The sequence below is a fragment of the Condylostylus longicornis genome, unplaced genomic scaffold (genome assembly GCF_029603195.1).
Source record: "Condylostylus longicornis isolate FDR11 unplaced genomic scaffold, ASM2960319v2 ptg000083l, whole genome shotgun sequence".
NCBI lineage: Eukaryota > Metazoa > Arthropoda > Insecta > Diptera > Dolichopodidae > Condylostylus > Condylostylus longicornis.
In genome coordinates, this window is record NW_026578051.1 from 613606 (window position 1) to 631878 (window position 18273).

The following is an 18273-nucleotide window of genomic DNA, read 5'->3' on the forward strand; positions in this document are numbered from 1 at the left end:
TTGTACAAAATTATTTTTTCTTTTTCAATATTATTTTCTATGTATGTAATTTCTAAACATATAATATGTGGGTTTTTTGTTTTCTTTCTTTTTTTTTTGTTTTTTTTTTTAATATTTTTCATTTAATTTGTATGAATTAAAATTAAAAATTTTTATTTCTTATTTTGTTCTCAATAATTTTTTTTTTAATTAAATCTCGAATAAATTTAGAAAATTTGTTTTTTTTTGTTTTGTGAAACTAAAATATTAATTAAGACGATGTAAATTTATTAAATTAATTTTTGCGATAATTTGTTGTTTGTTTTGCAACAAAAATAATTTAAAAAATAAATTTTTAAACACAAATATTAAAATTGAAATAAGCTTAACTTCTCAAATTTATAATTTTACGGTATACGTTATCCCCTCCCCTCTTATAAATTTCCTATAAGAAATTGAAAGATGTCAAATTTGAAGTTTTTGTCTCTGTGTAAAATTACCGAACAATATTGTAATTTTATTACAATATTTAAATTGTAAATGTTAAAAATTGGCAATAATTTTATTTTAGAAACTGTAAAATTATTTTTTTTGTAAGGTAAGTCAAAGTTGAGAAGTAAGTTTGCATATCTTTTATAACTTGTTTTAAGTAATTAATTTAATTTTTAACAAAAGAAAGATTAAATATTAAAAAATAAAGTGAATTCTTTTTTTTTTTACACAAAATTACACAAAATTTTCTGTTGTTTGTTAAACTTTTTATGAAAAACGCGCTTTGTAAATTCTTTTAATTTTTATTTTTGATTTTATTGCTGATTACATTCTTCAATTATTCAGATTTTTAATGAATTTTGAATTTGAAACTGTGAAAAGAATTTTCAAAAACAATATTGGTATTTAGTTTAACAAAAAATATAATTCACTTCTGTTCCCAAAACTCAATATATTTCAGTTAAATATTTTAAAATTAATAACTGAAATAAATTATGAAATTGCAAAATTGTAATTAATATATATTTAAATACATATAAGATACAGGTATTCACAAAGTAAAAGCAAATTTTCAATTCTGCTCAGAATACGAAGGCCATTGAAAGTATAATAAAGAAGGGTAAAGCTTAAACAATTTTTGTTTGTTCGTCTAGCTTTAACAGCTTATTATAATCTTAACACATAATATAAAATACTGCATTAAGCATATTCCGTAGGATTCAATTTTATGAAAATACGAGATGGAAAAGTACATCTCCGCCTATCATAAATCACACCGTCGACTCATGAACATAAGATTGGTGTATAATATTTGAAGGAATAAGAAAAAAACCTAGTGATAAAAATAATTTAAGTTTGAAATCTCTTTAGCTGATATATAGGAAGTGATCGCATATCTCATTATTTTACTCGCCAAGTGACAAGAAGATATCATATATTTGTATAATTTAATTTTTGAGTGATAGGAAATCTTCCGTATTGCGTATCTCGGTTTTTCTAAAATTTACACAAGTTTTAATTTACATACTGAGTATTTACAAGTCTTACTTTACATGAAACTCAATAATTTGAGAAAAAAAAAAGCAAAAATCCAATTGAAAAAATTAAATATCCATTAGAAAAAATTAGAATTCTTATTTAAAAGTGAATAAATCGAGATACACGGTTGTTAACTTTAAAAGTTTTTATAAGTTGCAAACAACTTGCAACTTGATTAAACAATCCATTTCAGTTTATTTAATTGATCTATTCAAAGACGCAATAAATCACAATATCAAAAATAATTTTTGTGAAAACTATTTGTTTTTACATTTGATTTGATATTTGTATTTTAAAAGAGCCTTCATACTTTTTAGGATAGGTAAAAACAAATATGACATTTTTAAAGTAAAAAAATAAATATTGGTAATTTTTTTATATAATAAATTTTAATATTACATATACAAGAACTCAAAATTTTTTACATGATTATTCATTGAACTGAAAATAGAAGTTGATCTTTTATGATTTTTGTTTAAATTCTTATTAACATTGAAACATAATTTCGGTAAATATTTTTTAATTAAAGAATACAAATAATTTTAAACATAAAATTTATTATTTTTTTTCCATTTTTTGTAAAGATTTTTACCAGAAATTTTAAAATAAAGAAAAAAAAAAATTATGATTTTTAATATTAAGGTTACAATGTTTACAGATTTTGGTTTTTTTTTTTGTTATAATTAATTTTTGTCATATGCTCTTGAAAATTCTGTAACAAAATGTATACTTAAATTTGTTTTTTCTTACTAATTCATCTACCTTTTTTTTTTGCAATAATTAATATTATTCTTTTCTTTAATCTTATCTTGTTCCTAATATTTCCTCTTTATTCTTTAGTTTATTAAATTTATTTATAAATTCTCTTTGTTTTTTTTTTTGTTATACATATTTGTTATGTATATAATTTATATAACTTTTTCTTTTTTTAAATAAATTTAATTAAATTTTGTTAAGCTTAAAAATTAATTATAATAATTGTAAATAATGATAATAAAAAAAAAAAAATAATAATAAAAAAAAAAATGAAATTAATATTAATTCTTGATTTTTTTAATTTTTTATATTATTTTATATATTATTATTATTATTTATTAATATATATATAAAAAAAAAAATTGTTGTATTTAATATTAAAATAAAATTTTATTCACCATTCTGATGATTTCTAGCTGATTTACGGCGTGTTATTATTGTTTGTCCATCAATATTTTCATCATCGCCATCGCTATTATTTAATTCATCTTGATTTATATTACTATTATTGTTATTATTATTATTATTTGTTCCTGGTACTGATGTTATAACACTTAAATTAGTTGATGTAACTTGAGTTGTTATTGTTGGTGTATTAACTGTTGATGATATTGTTGTAACTACCCCACTTCCACTACTACCACCAATACCAACACCACCACCTCCACCACTCATACCATCCTCTTCTCCACATATTTCAACAGTTAATTGTGAAGATCTTCTTGATTTTTTTATTTTTATTCTCTTATTATATTTTAATTTTGGATTATTATTACTATTAAATACACCACCAGCACCAAATCCGCTACTATTATTATTATTACTATTAATATTATTATTACCACTATTAGACATCGATAAATTTTCGGGTTGTTGTTGAATATTATCATTATAATTATTTGATTCATCGCTTGAATCACCACTATCTTCATAATTACGTTTTCTAGAATTAAATTTTGTTGTTGATGATGTTAAAATATTATTTTTATTATTATTATTTATTGAACTGTCTACACTGTCATTGCACTGTTCATAATCAAAATTTTGATTATCATTACTATTATTACTATTATTATTATTATTATTATTACTGTTATTATTATTATTTTCTATATTATTTATGGAGCCATTTGTTAATGTTTGTTGTTGCTGTTGTTGTTGTTGCGATTGTTGTTCATTTTTTATTGAATCGTTGCAATTATTTTTATTATTATTATTAATATTTAAATGAGATGGGGGGATTTTGTTATTATCACTAAAATTGTTATTATCACAACTACTATTATTATTTTTATTATATAAATTAAAATTAGTATTATTTTTATCTATATTTGTTGTAGTTCGTTCATCATTTAATTTATCATTTATTTCACTAGATGTTGATGTTGTTGAAATAACAGATGTTTTCCATGATTCTTCTTCTTCATCTTTTTGACCATTTATTAAATGCAATGATTTTTCACCACTATCAACTGTATTTTTTGTATTAAAATTATTTAAATTATTTGTTATGACGGTATCATTATTGATATTACTAATACCATTTTTTAATTGAAAATTTTCTTTTTCTAAATATTGTATACGCTCTTTTGTCGCTTTCAATTCTTGTTGTAAATATAATATTGTACTTTGCATACCTTCAACATCTTCATCTAATTCTTGCAAGAAATCGTCCAGTTCTAAAATATAAATGCATTATTTAATTAATAATTAAATTTATTAAGATTTAAATGAATACCAACCAGATTGCGACTTTTTAACTTCTTCACTAAAACTTTTTTGCATGGCAAGTTCACCTTCAAGTTTAGCCAACCGTCCATTCGATGTCATTTTTCCAAGCTCTTCATTTTCCTTAAAGAAAAATTACAAAAAAAAACCATAAATATTAATGATACTAAAAATTGTTAAGATTTTAAATTACTTGATATAATAATCTACATTTGGCCATAAGTCTCTTTCCAGTATTTGAATCTGGAGTAAATTTCCAGGCAGACAATTCATTTTGAGTTTCTTCTAATTTTGCTTTTGTTGCTTGAAGTTCTTTTTTCAACTTTTCAAATAATAAATTAACAGCTGGATCAAGTAATGCTGTTCGTAATGCAGCTGGTCCTGGTGCCAGAGCTGCTTTATATTCAGCAATTTGGCTCTAAAAACAAAAATTTTTTAAATAATTTTATTTTTTTTTTTTTTAGATTGGAAAATAAATAAAATTGAAATTTTAAAATTATGGTACTCACAACATAATCTTGAAATTCTTGTTCTTTATTTGTAAATCTTCTCATGAGTATTCTTTCACGTCTTTGGGCATCAGCGCATTGTTGTTGTAACTGAGCTTGTACTTCTTTCAAGCTTTGGTTTTCAGCTAAATTTTGATTTGTAGAAATTTCGGAAAAGGGAACGACAACAAAAAAAAAAAGTAAAAACAAACAAAAATTATTATATTATTTATTGACTAAGAAAAAACATTTAGTGAATATTTAATATTAGAAATAATCATTTAAAATTTGTAATAATTTATTAGAAAATTTAACATAGAAAATTCAAATTAATATTTTTTTAATATTTCGGCTAATCTTTATATGATTTTCTTTAAGCATCAATTAAAATGCCAGAAATTAAATAATTAAATAGGAAAGCAAGTTTGTAAATTTGTAATTGAAATTAAGAATGAAATCAAAATACAAAATTATTAAACAATTTACCATTGCATTTTGCCTAAACCTCAATTTTCCATTAATAAATTTAATTTTAAAATATTATATAATAACAATTAAGAAGTTTTCGTTAATTCAATTCTAGAATATGTCTAATTTATAACATGTTTGAAAATTCAACGTTGCATACACTGAAAATATAAATTGTTCAAAGACTAGTCGCTGCAATAAAATGCGAATAAATTCGAAAATTCAATCTGTAATAAAGAAATGTAGCGTACTTACGCTATTCTACACATTTACACATTTAGTCCGCATGATATATTGAAATGTTATTAAAATAAGTTTAAGTTTTTAAATCTTGTCTAAAATTTTTTTTTGTTTTGCATTGAATTGGAAGAAATATTTGGATATTGCTAAACCTAAATTATTATTATTTTCGAACATAGAAAAACTTAGTTATTAAATTTTTCCCACTGCGACTTTGAAATTTACATTGTAATGTAGAACGTTCAGCACAAACCGTGCACAAACCAAAACCCTCTTATTTGATTAGAAACATTAAATATGCATCGAAAAATTTGAAATTTAATAATTTTGAAAAAAAAAAAATTAATATTATTAAAAAAATAAAAATAATAATTTTCTATGTTTGTTTTTTTTTTCTTTTTTATTCCTTTCTTGTCTGTTTTATTTTATAAGCATTTTTATTTCTAAAAAAAACAAAATGCTTTTATGAAGTACGTAAAAAGAATAAATATTTTTTTTTTTTATTTTATTTTTATTAAAATATTATTTTGTACTAAAAAATTTTGGCATTAAAATTTGTAGGTTGATATTTTATTATATAAAAAAAAAAATTAATACAAAAAAAATCAGAAAATGCTTTATAAGAGAAAAAAAAAATAAATAAATAAAATTTATTAAATTTAAATAAAGAGAAAAAAAAATGGATAGTTTAAAATAAGTAAGCAATAGAAAATAGACACTCTCTAGTACCCAAGAATCCGTTCAAAATATCCAAGTCGCAACTATTACAAAAAAAATTTTCATTGTTTATTTAAAAATTATTGATTTTACAAAAAAAGTAAGTAATTTTCAAAGAATTATTTTGAAAAAAGGAAAATGTCCTATTCAATTATTTCTTTTAATGAACACTATATAATTAATATGTAAAAAATAAATATAGAATAAACTATATTGATTTTAAAATTACACGCAATATTTTCAATTAAATCGAAAAAAACGAAACGAAAAAATTCATTTAATTTCTGCATATTTCTCAAATATTATTGTGTATAGCAATAGAAAATTAAAATTTAAATATTAAAATGATTATTATTTCTAAAAATAAAATTTATAAAAATAACTATATTAAACAAAAAAAAAGAATAAAAATATATACGAGAAAAATTGGAAAAATTATTAAATCAATAAAATCAATAAAAATAATAAAAAATTTGATTTTCAATAAAAAAAAAAATATAAAATTAAATTTTAACAAAACAAAACTGATTGATAATTTAAATTACGTACATATACGCAAATAACGCATTAAGTGATATTATATCATGACTAAATTCTACTTCCAGTAGACGTATCGACGTGATATATGAATGTGTTACATAATGTGAATTTAAATAATCAAAATCATTACTTTTACGATTTCTGTAAAACTTTCCATACGAATTGATAGTAATTTTTTTTTTATCACCTCAATAATTACATTCGTTAGGCTATAATAGGCTTATAATCTTAGTAGTGAATAGTTTTTTCAAAATTAAATTTTAATTTATTTAAATCATGGATGTCAAGACTTTTGAAACTATGGGCCAATTTCCAATATTCTGTATGACAAAAGGGCCACAAAAAATAAAACAATTAATTCAATTTTTAAGGTGTATAAACGTTTATTTATTTTCTATTAGAAGTACTGGGAGCTGAGTGACACTGCTTCTGTTGAACAAGTCTTAAAATATTGGGTTGCATATTTGTAGTAGCCAATCGTAGAATTGCAAGTAGATTATCATAATAAAACCATAATAATATTTTAACAATTCGTTTTAGAGGGCCGCACCAAAATAAGAAAATGGCCGCATGCGGCCCACGGGCCGCACTTTTGACATCCATGATTTAAATATTTTTTTTTATTATAATCTAATTTTTTTTATTACTCACACTATGCTTTAAATACGGATAAATTTATACATATATAAATTGATATTTTCATATTTTATTTAGTTTGTTTAAATGTATTCAATTTATTCATTCAAATTTGGCCATTGAAATTGAAAATTGACCGAAATATTCTCATTTGGAATTAAAAGAAAAAAACCCCCCTTTTCTAAAATTATAAATAATTAAAATTTAGTATATTTTCTCAACTAATATTATTAAAATTAGTAAATTTACGGCAAATATTTAATAAAAATTAAAAATTTTATAATCAAATTAGAATATTGTATTGAACTGAAGCTCATATGGTTTATTAAACAAATATTAAACATTTTCCTGCGGTTGTGGGTCATATAAAGGTGCCTATTGCTAAAAAAAAAAAAAAAATATTTTGAACGAATTCAAGAGCCCATAATATTGTCGAAAAAATTGAGAAAAAAAAACACTCGAATTAAAACCAAGAAGAAAATTTTTTTTTAATATTGAGAAAAGAGTAAGAATAAAAAGGTTAATGTTTTAAAATTAAAGAGAAAAATTATTGTCATATTTTTTTTATTAACTCTTCTGTTAATAAAATAAATATGTTAATTTTATTAACAATATTTTTAAAATTTATTTATTTATTTTTAATAATTAATTATTTTTAATATTTTTTTTATTTTTTTGTATAAAATTTTATTTTAAACCGAAATTTAATATTTTTTTTTTTTTTTGTTTTTATTTAAAAATCATACCAATATCTAATGATCAAGAGATTTGCTTTACAGTCATCCACTTTCATCCAGGATGCTTTTTTTTTTTTTTTTTTAATTAAAAAGTATTTTTTTCTTTTGTTTTTTAATTTTTAAATTAAATATTGAAAATTTTTTTGTTCTATTAGACTTTATTAATAAAATTAATATTTTCTTTTAAAAAAATTTTTTTTTTGTTGATTTTGCTATTTTAAAAATAGAACAATTATTATTGTGAATAACAAAATATATATATATATATATGTATAGAGAACAATATTTTTTTGATTATAAGAATATTGAGACTGGATTTTTTACTTGTATATTAAAAAAAAAAAAAAAAAAATTTAAATTTTAATTAAACTTTTTCCTTTTATTCAATTTATTTTTTTTTCCAGCTAAATTTGAAACAGAACTAAATTATTTTCAAATTAAAATTAGAATTTTAATAAAATTTTTAATTTATAATAGATTTTCATTTTAAAAACACATGAAAACAAAGTTAATTATTTTAATTATTATTTCAAATTTCTTCCAAAAAGTTCACATTTTAATTAAATTTTGTTTGACAAAAAAAAAAAAATAAATAAAACTCCTTACAACTTACAAATTTAAAAAAAAAAATTCACTTAATTTTTGTTTTTTTTTTACTAAATTTCTCTAAAATTAATTTAAAATTAATTAAATTTTTATTATCACTTTCAATTTATTTTTCTGGAAACTGTAAAATATTAAAAAGAAAAAATACCATACTTAAAATATTTTCAAGTCAAACAGAAACCAAATATGCTAAAAACTATTTCTTAAAAGTAGAATAAAAAATAATTAATTCTTTCTTAAAAATAATTGTAAATCTATTATAAGACGCGCGCCCCCTTTAGAATTTTGTAAAATCTTAAAAATTATACGAATGAAAAATGAGATTTTTTAAAATGATTATGGAAAAAAATATAAGCGAATTTTTGGAACACTCAGCATTAAGATAACAAACATAAAAAACTTAATATCTAAAAATTAAAAAAAAAAAATAAAAAGCAAAAATAAAAATTTTGTTTATAATTTTTTATAAGCGTCACTTATGCAAAAAAAAACAACAGCAAATCGTTTTTAAAATTCATAATACAGTCGAATACGGGTATATGCACACTATCTTTTTTCCCCAAAAATTTATTTTACATTTAAATGAATTTCGTATTTAAATGCGAAATTTAAATGAAAAAAAACAATTTTTAGTCTACCTGCAAATATTAAGGAACACTTAAATTCGCAAAAAAAAAAAAAAACACTCGATTCGACTGACACGACTCGATTCGCTAATTGGCAAGTATTCTAAACTTAATACCAATAACGAACTATTGATATATAATCAGATAATCAAACTTATATGGATATATCGCATCCAACTTTGAAGTTGTACAAAGAAAACAATTTTCAGTAAATACAAGTACTACAACAGTAAGAATAGATAGCTGAAGATCATGACAGCTTCATGGTACGTTCGAAACGACGTTATACACTGTGATTTGGTAGTACAATAGATAACTGAAGAAATCAAAATTCACTTATCAAAACATAAAACTAGAGCTAAAAAAACATCCAAATGCTGACAGTTCAAAAAAGGTGTTGACAGATCAAAGTAGAATATTAAAGAGACTGAAACCGTTTGAACTGGCGCAATAATAATTATCCCACCGTACCAACTAAAGTAATTGTGAAGTAGACAACAGTGAGTAATATTCTTATCGCTAACAAAAATTCAATTCAGAAATAAAAATTTCTAGATTCTAGAACTTAGTTGTAATAAAAAAATCATAAAAAAAAGAAATGCAAGAAATAGAAAATTTATATTAAATGTTCGAAACAGATACTTCAAGCACGACAGTACTTACTTCAGTACTGACAGTAATTTTTTTGATTTTTTCTTTTTTTTGCATTTATTCATGTGCTACTGCATATTAATTAATCAAATTGTAAAAAAATGGCTGATTTTGATGAAAAAAAAGAAAAACCGGTAGGAAAAATGAGAGTTTCTTTCATAAATTATGAAACATCAGCTGATAAAAGTTGTTTTATTTATACATGATATACGGGGCGATTACTCAAGATTGACATTGTCCGATAAATCATTCTCATATTAAAGAGAAAATTGGTCTAAGTAATTATTTATTCTTTAGATTAAATTTCGCATTGGTAAATTCAAAAAAAGTGCAAATAATTATCGTTTTGTAGAGCGAGTTTGTGAAGCCTACTAGAGACGTGGGGTCTAACCCATCACCATTTAAAGGTTAAAAATGTATGTTTTACTATTACTAGATCTATGTAACTGTCTAATATTTTTAACCATTTTCTTTTCTTTTTAAAATTAAAAATTAATTTTCTTTGACTCCAAGAGTGTTATAACATACTGATTTTTGTAACACATAAGTGTAGAAAATATCTAAAATTTTAAGAAGACAAAATGGTTGAATTTCTCGAACAGAACATGTTATGTTTAATTGTAGCAATTAATATTATAGTAAAATAATTTTGATTTTATACTTACAAATATGCATACAATAGCTACATAATATTTTAAAGAAATATTAACATAAAAATTATTATGTGACACGATTTCTTATGATTCAATTTGTAAAATTCTAAATAAGTGTTATTAAAATATTAATTGAAATACTTATTTAACAAAGCATTATAATATGTGCTTACATTTAATATTTGTAAATATGTATACATATATGTATATGTGTATATTCATACAATTAAATATACACAATTGCACGACATATACGTAACAGTATTAATAATATATACTACTATATATATAACACCGATTATATAGAGAGTATGTGTGTAAGAAAATGAAATAATTTTTCGGAAACTTTTCGGAGTTCAAATATATTTTTTTTTCTTTTGTAATGTAAAACAAAAACATGAAAAATTTAATCTTGGTTTTCATCGGAATAAATCCTAATATGTACATAAATAAAATATTTATGTAGAGAAACATACTTGCATACATAACTACATAATTATATTATATATATTTATGGACATCTTATGTTTTAAAAACATAATATGGATATAGGCACGTATGTACTACGTATATTGGGTGTATGCGTATGTGTTATGAATATTATTACTTCACATAAATTTTTTGTTTTTTTTTTTTGCTTTTACAAACACATACATACATTCACACATGAATATTAGTAATTTTCTTATTTTTTGTACTGTTTTGACTTTAAACAACTTATGTATAATTAAATTTTTATTTTATTTCAAATATTTATTTTAATTTTTCTTTATAATCCACCCATTCCATATTAAATCCGGATTATTATATAAAAAATAATGTTATACAAAATATAAATAAATAAATTTTATAATCTTATTTGAATTTTTGGATTTTAGTTTACGAAAATAAAAGAACAACACAAAGGCAACACTTTTATTTAGAAACAACGTGAAATTGTATTTTTGTAGTTGCCGTTTTAGGTTTATATCTGACAGTATTTTATTGTAAAAAGAATTGCAATTTTGGAAAACAAAAAATCAAGATCTTTAAAAATAAATCTCACAATGAAATTAAGCAGTATATTCAGGGTGAAATATTCGATATGTCAACTTGTACCTAAAATAATCATGTCAAATTATATTTGTAGATTAAGATCCGCCAATATGTTAGTACAAATACTGTGATAATTCTAGATCGAATTGGATCGAATCGCATCGAACAGGATCGAAATGGGTATAAGTTATAAAATAATTCATATATAAATAAATATGTTAATTAAAGTTCAAGTATTATTTATTTAAATAGTAATGAAGTTCAGAGTAAAAGAATTTCAGTTAGAAACAAATCCGAATATTTTATATTTAATTTTATATATTTCTCGTTTTAAGAGTAATTTGAAATATAAAATTACTCTTAAAACGAGAAACATAAAATTAATAAATTTCTCATGCTATTATAATACATACTTTCCATAATACATATTGTTATAAAATTCCTCACGCGATGAAGATCGTAAAAAATTAAATTTTTTCCAAACCAGTCTTATTAGGTCTAATCTCCTAAATATATTTTAAAAATTTATGTTTTTCATTATCTATTTCAAAAGAAAAAAATGGAAATTCTATCTACTCACAGTGCCCTAAAAAATTTGGATGGAATTGAATTTGAGACTATACCCATGGGTTTGCTTCACTAGAATTAGATGGCGTTCCATCCATTTCTCGAGCTTTAATCCCGTTATTTTCTATCAAATCAATAACATTAAATCGTAAGAAGAAAATAGAGTCCTGTCCCATTTCCTATCCAAATTTTTTGGTAAAAATCGTAAAAACTAAAATTTTCGATATATTGCAAATGTAATATTTTGAGTAAAAAACCTCTAAGGTGACAGTAAATTTTTATCAAACCAAATTTGATTTGTAAACCCTAATTCAAAATTGTTGTCAGTTTTGCTCGATTTGTAAACGCTATTTAAAAGAAACAATTGCCTCTAATTTACCTTTACTTAGAATTTGAATTATTTTAATTAATATTTCTTAGTTGCTAATTAAATGTACATATTAATTAAATTTTTTATATCGAAATTTTAATTTCAAATAGGTGATTTATTTAATTAAGTATACTTCTATTATATAGAAATAATTAAAATTAAAATTTCATTTTAAAAATACTTTAATTTTCAAAAAAAAGTCATTTTTAGAAAATCCTAAAAATAAACGCTTTAAAAAATTATATTGCGATATTACGTACGTATAAGTATATTTTATATATAAGTATCTACTAGTAAGTATGTAAGAATACAAAAGTCTAAATAAGAAAAAAAAAAGCCTAATGTGCAAAGTAATATGAAGGCAAAAAAAAACAGAGAAAAAAAAATATTTAATGTCATTGAACTTCATCATTTTATTTCAAATTTTGTTTCTAGAGAGTTTTTATTTCGGAATTTTTTCAATGAGTCTTTTTAAATATAAACATAATGATGATGATGATGTGTCCAAAATATCCACGTGTTTTATATGTTAAATACTTGTAAATATTGTGAATAAGAGTTATTTCGTTAAAAAAAATTATTTTTTTGGTATCTGCAATAGGTATTTTGAATTTATGGTTGTAGAATCGAGTATAACTTGGAATTCAATTGAAAATTATTGACCCAATAAAATTTTACTTGGATATTCATCGGCTTATTAAAAATATATAATTAAATTTAATAGAGAGAATATGCATAACATCATTATAGAGAATATACTGAACTCCATTAGAGAGCCCTGAGATTAACACAGATGAATCAGATGACAAAATTATAGCCGGAAAGCAAAGTAAATGTACTTCTCATTTTCTTGGATATTAATTTATGAAATGTTAACAAAATCCTATTTATGATTTGAAGACGTCCTCAAATTGAATGTCATTCGATTTTTATTGATTTTTGTATTCATGTTTGTATTCTAAAATTAAATTTAACAAATAAACATCTGTTTGAATATTTTTTTACCCACACTATTGCATACAACAAGGGAGGTAATGTGATGATATCAAATTTCACAAGTCGAGTTTTCATAAGTCACCTAAATTTTAGATGAAATCAGGTGAACTTTTACCACGGTTCGAATTTATATTTTTTTTTCTCCTCATACACAGAGAAAAAATAATCAAACAAATTCATTTGAAAATGCAAATTCAAAATTTGCTTATTAAAATAAATGAACTCGAAAATTTTTCGAGAATATCAGAAGTTGAAGTTACAGAATTTAAACAAATGACCGATTTTACATATTTGACCATATCCACAATAATTAAATTTAATTTTAAATTATTTTTGTGCAATGGCTTTATATTAGATAAATTTTAATTTATATTCAATCTTTTATATAAATTGGTCAAGTCTTCGTTTATTTTCCTTTCATATTGTTACACTGAAATCGACTGAGTTCGTCTTGTTACACGAAATTAACATTAAGAAACTTTACACGAAAATTCGGGATACGATCAAAATGATCCTCTATTTAAAACCATTTTAACATTTTTCGAAGTAGGTACAATAATTAAAAAAATCAATTTTCTATATTTCATGGAATTTGAACTAAATATTTGAAGGAAATTTACATAGTCTTATGCATTGTCTCAATAATGCGATCGATTATGTGGTGACCACATCAAATTTTAAATTTAAAGCAATAATTTTTGAAAATCACATTGAATTCAATTCACCTTAATTTTATATATGTAGGTATGTACTTAATAATATTTTTGTAAAAGTAACTTAATTATTAAATGAATTATGAAAATTTTATTAACAAAAAACAAAAAAATTATGAAAATGAATAAAAAAAAAAATTATTTAGAAAAACTTAGCATAAATGGTTTTTGTTTTCTCTTCTGATATTTTTTCTCTTCACATTACGATTTTCAACTTTTCTTTTTTAATTTTTAAGATTTTTTTTTTTGTATTATTTAAAATAAAATTAAATTAAAAATATATATAGTGAACACACTTTATTCCACAAATACAATTTTTCAAAAAAAATATTGATTGTTCTTAAAAGGAAACTAAATAACAAAAGAAATTTTTTAATTTCTCTAAAGAAATTTCCAAAAAATTTTCTTATTTTTTTTTTTTTTAAATTTAAAATCACATTCTTTTTATAGAACGAAATTGTTTATATTATTATATATTTCGTTTTATTTCAATTATTATTTTAATAAATGCTAAAATAAATATTTTATTTTTTAATAATGTTTTTATTTTTTTTAATGGAATTTAAAAACTGCTTTCAAAAAATTGTTTATTATTTTTACACAATTTTTAAAACACTTTTATTTTTTTCTTTATTTTTTAAACTACAAATTGCAATAAAAGCACTGTTCTTAAAATATTTTATATTTTAATTAATTTATTAAACGAATTTAATAAACTTGAATTTAATTATTTATTTTTATTTTATTTTCATTTTAATTTGTAATTTTATTCTTAAATTGTTCCTTCTCTAACTTTTAAGAATAATTTTCATTTTTATAATTTCTCTTTTTTTTTAATTTAATATAGTTCTTTTTTTTTAAATTAATAAAATTTATATTCTTTGAATATAAAATTCATATTTTTTATAATATAGTGAAAAATGAAAATCTAATTATTAAAAAAATCACACTTGGCAATTTAAAAAAGAAACTTTGAATATTTAGAAAATTTTTATATTGAAATTAGTATTTCATAATCTACTATGATTATTAATTAATAAATACAATAAAATACTATAAAAACAAAAAAAAAAAATTTATGAAATAAATATTTGAATTCATAATAATTAATTAAAAAAAACTTCATAATAATTGAGAATGAAGTTTATTATTTTATTTAAATATTAAAAATCTATAAATACACTTTTCTTATTTATAATAAATGTTATAAAAATAAAATTAATTAAATTTAATCCTAGTCTCAAATTTTTTTTTTTTAAAAAGAAATATCAGCATAAGTTAATAAAACTTCTTTTTTTTCTCTCACTCTTTTCTCTCGATTACTGAAAGAATGAGAGTCAAAAAAAAAAAAAAAAAACTCCCGCAAATAAACAAGTTCCGCGCGTTCTTGTGATCGTAAATTTTTTAAAATCGTAAATATATATACGATATATATATATATATATATATGTGCAATTTATATATATACAAAAAGAGAATAGTTTAATTATGTTGATATTATTTTATAATCACGTATTAATTATAGTCAAATCAAAATATTGTTTTCTATTTTTATATGTTTTTTTTTTAAATACTCTTGTATTTTTGTTTATTTAATTATTTTCATTTTGTATTTTCAATATTAAAAAACTACTGCATGTTTCTTAAGTTAATAAAAAATGTTTTTTTTAAAGAAAAAAGATGAAACCAAATAAAATTTAAATTTTATGTTAAAAAAAAAAAACTTTTTATGTTTTTTCTTATTAAATTTATTAAATAGTAAATAGTATTTAAGAGTATATTGCCCGTATATTGTATAATAAAATTATACAATAATTATATTAATTTTTATTTTTAATTAAAAACAATTTCAAAAAAAAAAAAACATTCAAAATATTTGAATATTGACTGTAAATGTAATCAACATTGTTTTAACTCTTTTCATAACTATTATTTTTTTCTTTTTTTATTTTCTATATGGTATAATTAAAAAATTTTTGTTTATTTATTTAATTGTATAAACTAAAAAATTTTATTTATATATATATATATACATATTACTCAAATTATTATGTATATGTATATCATTATTGTATATTTTAGCGGATATACATAACGTATCTATTGTTGGGGGAAATGAATTTATACATAAAAAAAAATAAATGTTAAGTTTGATTTTGAATTTTTGTACCAAAACAAAAAGTACGTACTGTTTATATTTATAAAATTTATACAGTATGTAAGGTAGGCATAAGTAAATATATTATATTAAAAATATTTATTTATTTTATTTATTTGTAATATAATTTCAAAAAGTAAAAAGAGTATATAAGTAGGTGATATGTAATTGAAAAAGAAAAAAAAAAATATTGTTTTTGTTTTTTCATTTCTAATTTGTTTTTTTAATAATTGTAAAAAAAAAAAAAAATATTTTAATTGTTTTTTTGAATTTTTTTTTTGTTTTTTGTTTTTTTTTTTTGTTTTAGATACCTTCTAGCACACGGCATTGTTGTTCATAATTGTTATTATTGCATGATGTTGTTGTTGTTGTTGCTGATGATGATGATGTTACAGTTGCTGTTACCATTGAATTTGACAATAAATTATTTCTTTCATCACCAGTTTGATGTTGTTGTTGTTGTTGTTGATTATTAGTAGCACAATTATTGAAATTATGCATATTATTTGTATTACTTATATTATTATTATTATTATTATTTGAAGAAATTATATTATTTGTATTTCCACCTCCACAAATACCTGAAGAAGATGATGATGATGGTATTAATGATGACGATGATGATTGTGTTGTTGCTGTTGTTGTTATTATCGATGATGATGATGCAGATGATAATGATGACGATGATGATACATTTGCCATCATATTATTATAATCAAGTTTTATTGATTTTTTTGATTTTATTTGATATTTATTTGGATTTCTTTTTGTTTCACGTTCTTCAACAAATACAAATTGTTTATCAATATAAACTGATGCACACATAATATTTTTAATTTTGTATATTATAAAATACAGAGAGAGTGAGGAGAGTATCCAATTGATATAATAAATTTTTTTTTTTTTTTAATAATTATTTTCAGTACTAGAAAAAAATATAAGAACAATTACCGACCCACTTTTTTATTTTATTTTTTTATATATAGTATATTTATTTTTTTATAATATTGTTTACATATATATATTATACACATATATATTATAAATATTTATTTATATTTGTATAGTTATAATTTTTTTATATATACATATATTATTTCATATATATATATATATATATATATTTTATGTAAAATATTATAATCTAGAATGTGTGTATAATAATAATAATAATAATAATAAAAGATTTTTTTGTTGTTATTGTTGTTTTAATATATGTATATTCTATAGAAATATATATATACATACATACATATAAATATATGTATCTACACTATATAATGGCTATAAGTATAAATTATATTGTTGTTATAAAATGATTAATGAAATTTATCTACTACATTAATACTTATTAAAAATATATTTTTTTCTTAAATATATTTAAGATTATGGTATAAAAAAAAAATTTCTTAATAATAGAAAAAAAAATGTAGGTATACTTATTTTCTCTTATGTAAATGAGAAAATAAATTTTAATTTTTTTTTTTATGGAATTTTTATAATTTAATTAAATTAAAAAATTATTTCTGTCTCGGTATTTACTTTTCTTTATTTTTATGTAATTAGCAAGACAAATTAATTGAAAAAATTAAAAAAAATTTTCTTTTTTTTAAAAAAACACTCAAAACCAAAAACGTAGCAAAATGTCGATGCCAACACTTTTTCTTTTTTTTTTTCTTTTTTTTTATGTTGTTCTCGTTTTACTTTTTTAAGTTATTTGGAAGAATGTACGAAAAAAAAAAAAACTCAATACTACTTTTTTTTAACTTTTGAAAATAATTGAATATTTTTAGTAAATTTCTTACATTATTTATTGGCCTCTAATAATACTTTATCTATATTTGTAAATTTTATATTTTTTATGCACTTCTAAATAAATTTTCACAGTAATAAAACCGATTTAATATATGAATAATTTTTTTTTAGAAAGATGCGTCCATGATGGAAAAAAAATTCACAATTATGGGCAGGCTTGACAACTTGAAGAATTACTTTTTCTTTTTGTTTTTTTTTTTTTTAATAATTTATTTAAACTTGGTATTGTTCGGATATCTATTTAATTGGTATTTGTTCGATTTT

General features: G+C 20.5%; 1 protein-coding gene across 2 annotated transcripts; it reads right to left on the reverse strand.

Moving 5' to 3' along the window:
• Positions 1-225: 225 nt before the first annotated feature.
• On the reverse strand, positions 226-18127 carry LOC129613329 (pre-mRNA-splicing regulator female-lethal(2)D-like). Of its 2 annotated transcripts, XM_055527327.1 has the most exons (7): positions 18000-18127; positions 16506-17119; positions 4503-4627; positions 4187-4411; positions 4008-4116; positions 3807-3944; positions 226-3737 (listed from the first exon to the last, which is right to left on the reverse strand). In XM_055527327.1, the coding sequence occupies exons 2-7, from the start codon at positions 17017-17019 to the stop codon at positions 2656-2658; spliced, it is 2193 nt and encodes a 730-aa protein (XP_055383302.1). In that variant the 5' UTR covers positions 17020-17119; positions 18000-18127; the 3' UTR covers positions 226-2655. The 2 variants fall into 2 exon arrangements, with proteins under 2 accessions (XP_055383302.1, XP_055383301.1); XM_055527326.1 differs by having other exon boundaries at positions 226-3944.
• Positions 18128-18273: the final 146 nt, after the last annotated feature.

What these genes read in the sequence shown, in the direction of transcription:
- LOC129613329 (XM_055527326.1), bottom strand. Translation starts at nt 17,019, where the DNA reads ATGTGTGCATCAGTTTATATTGATAAACAATTTGTATTTGTTGAAGAA. An exon ending in ACAATGCCGTGTGCTAGAAG is followed by an intron (nt 4,628 to 16,505) that starts GTATCTAAAACA and finishes ATCAAAATTTAG; the next exon opens with CTGAAAACCAAAGCTTGAAA. An exon ending in AATGTAGATTATTATATCAA is followed by an intron (nt 4,117 to 4,186) that starts GTAATTTAAAAT and finishes TTTTTCTTTAAG; the next exon opens with GAAAATGAAGAGCTTGGAAA.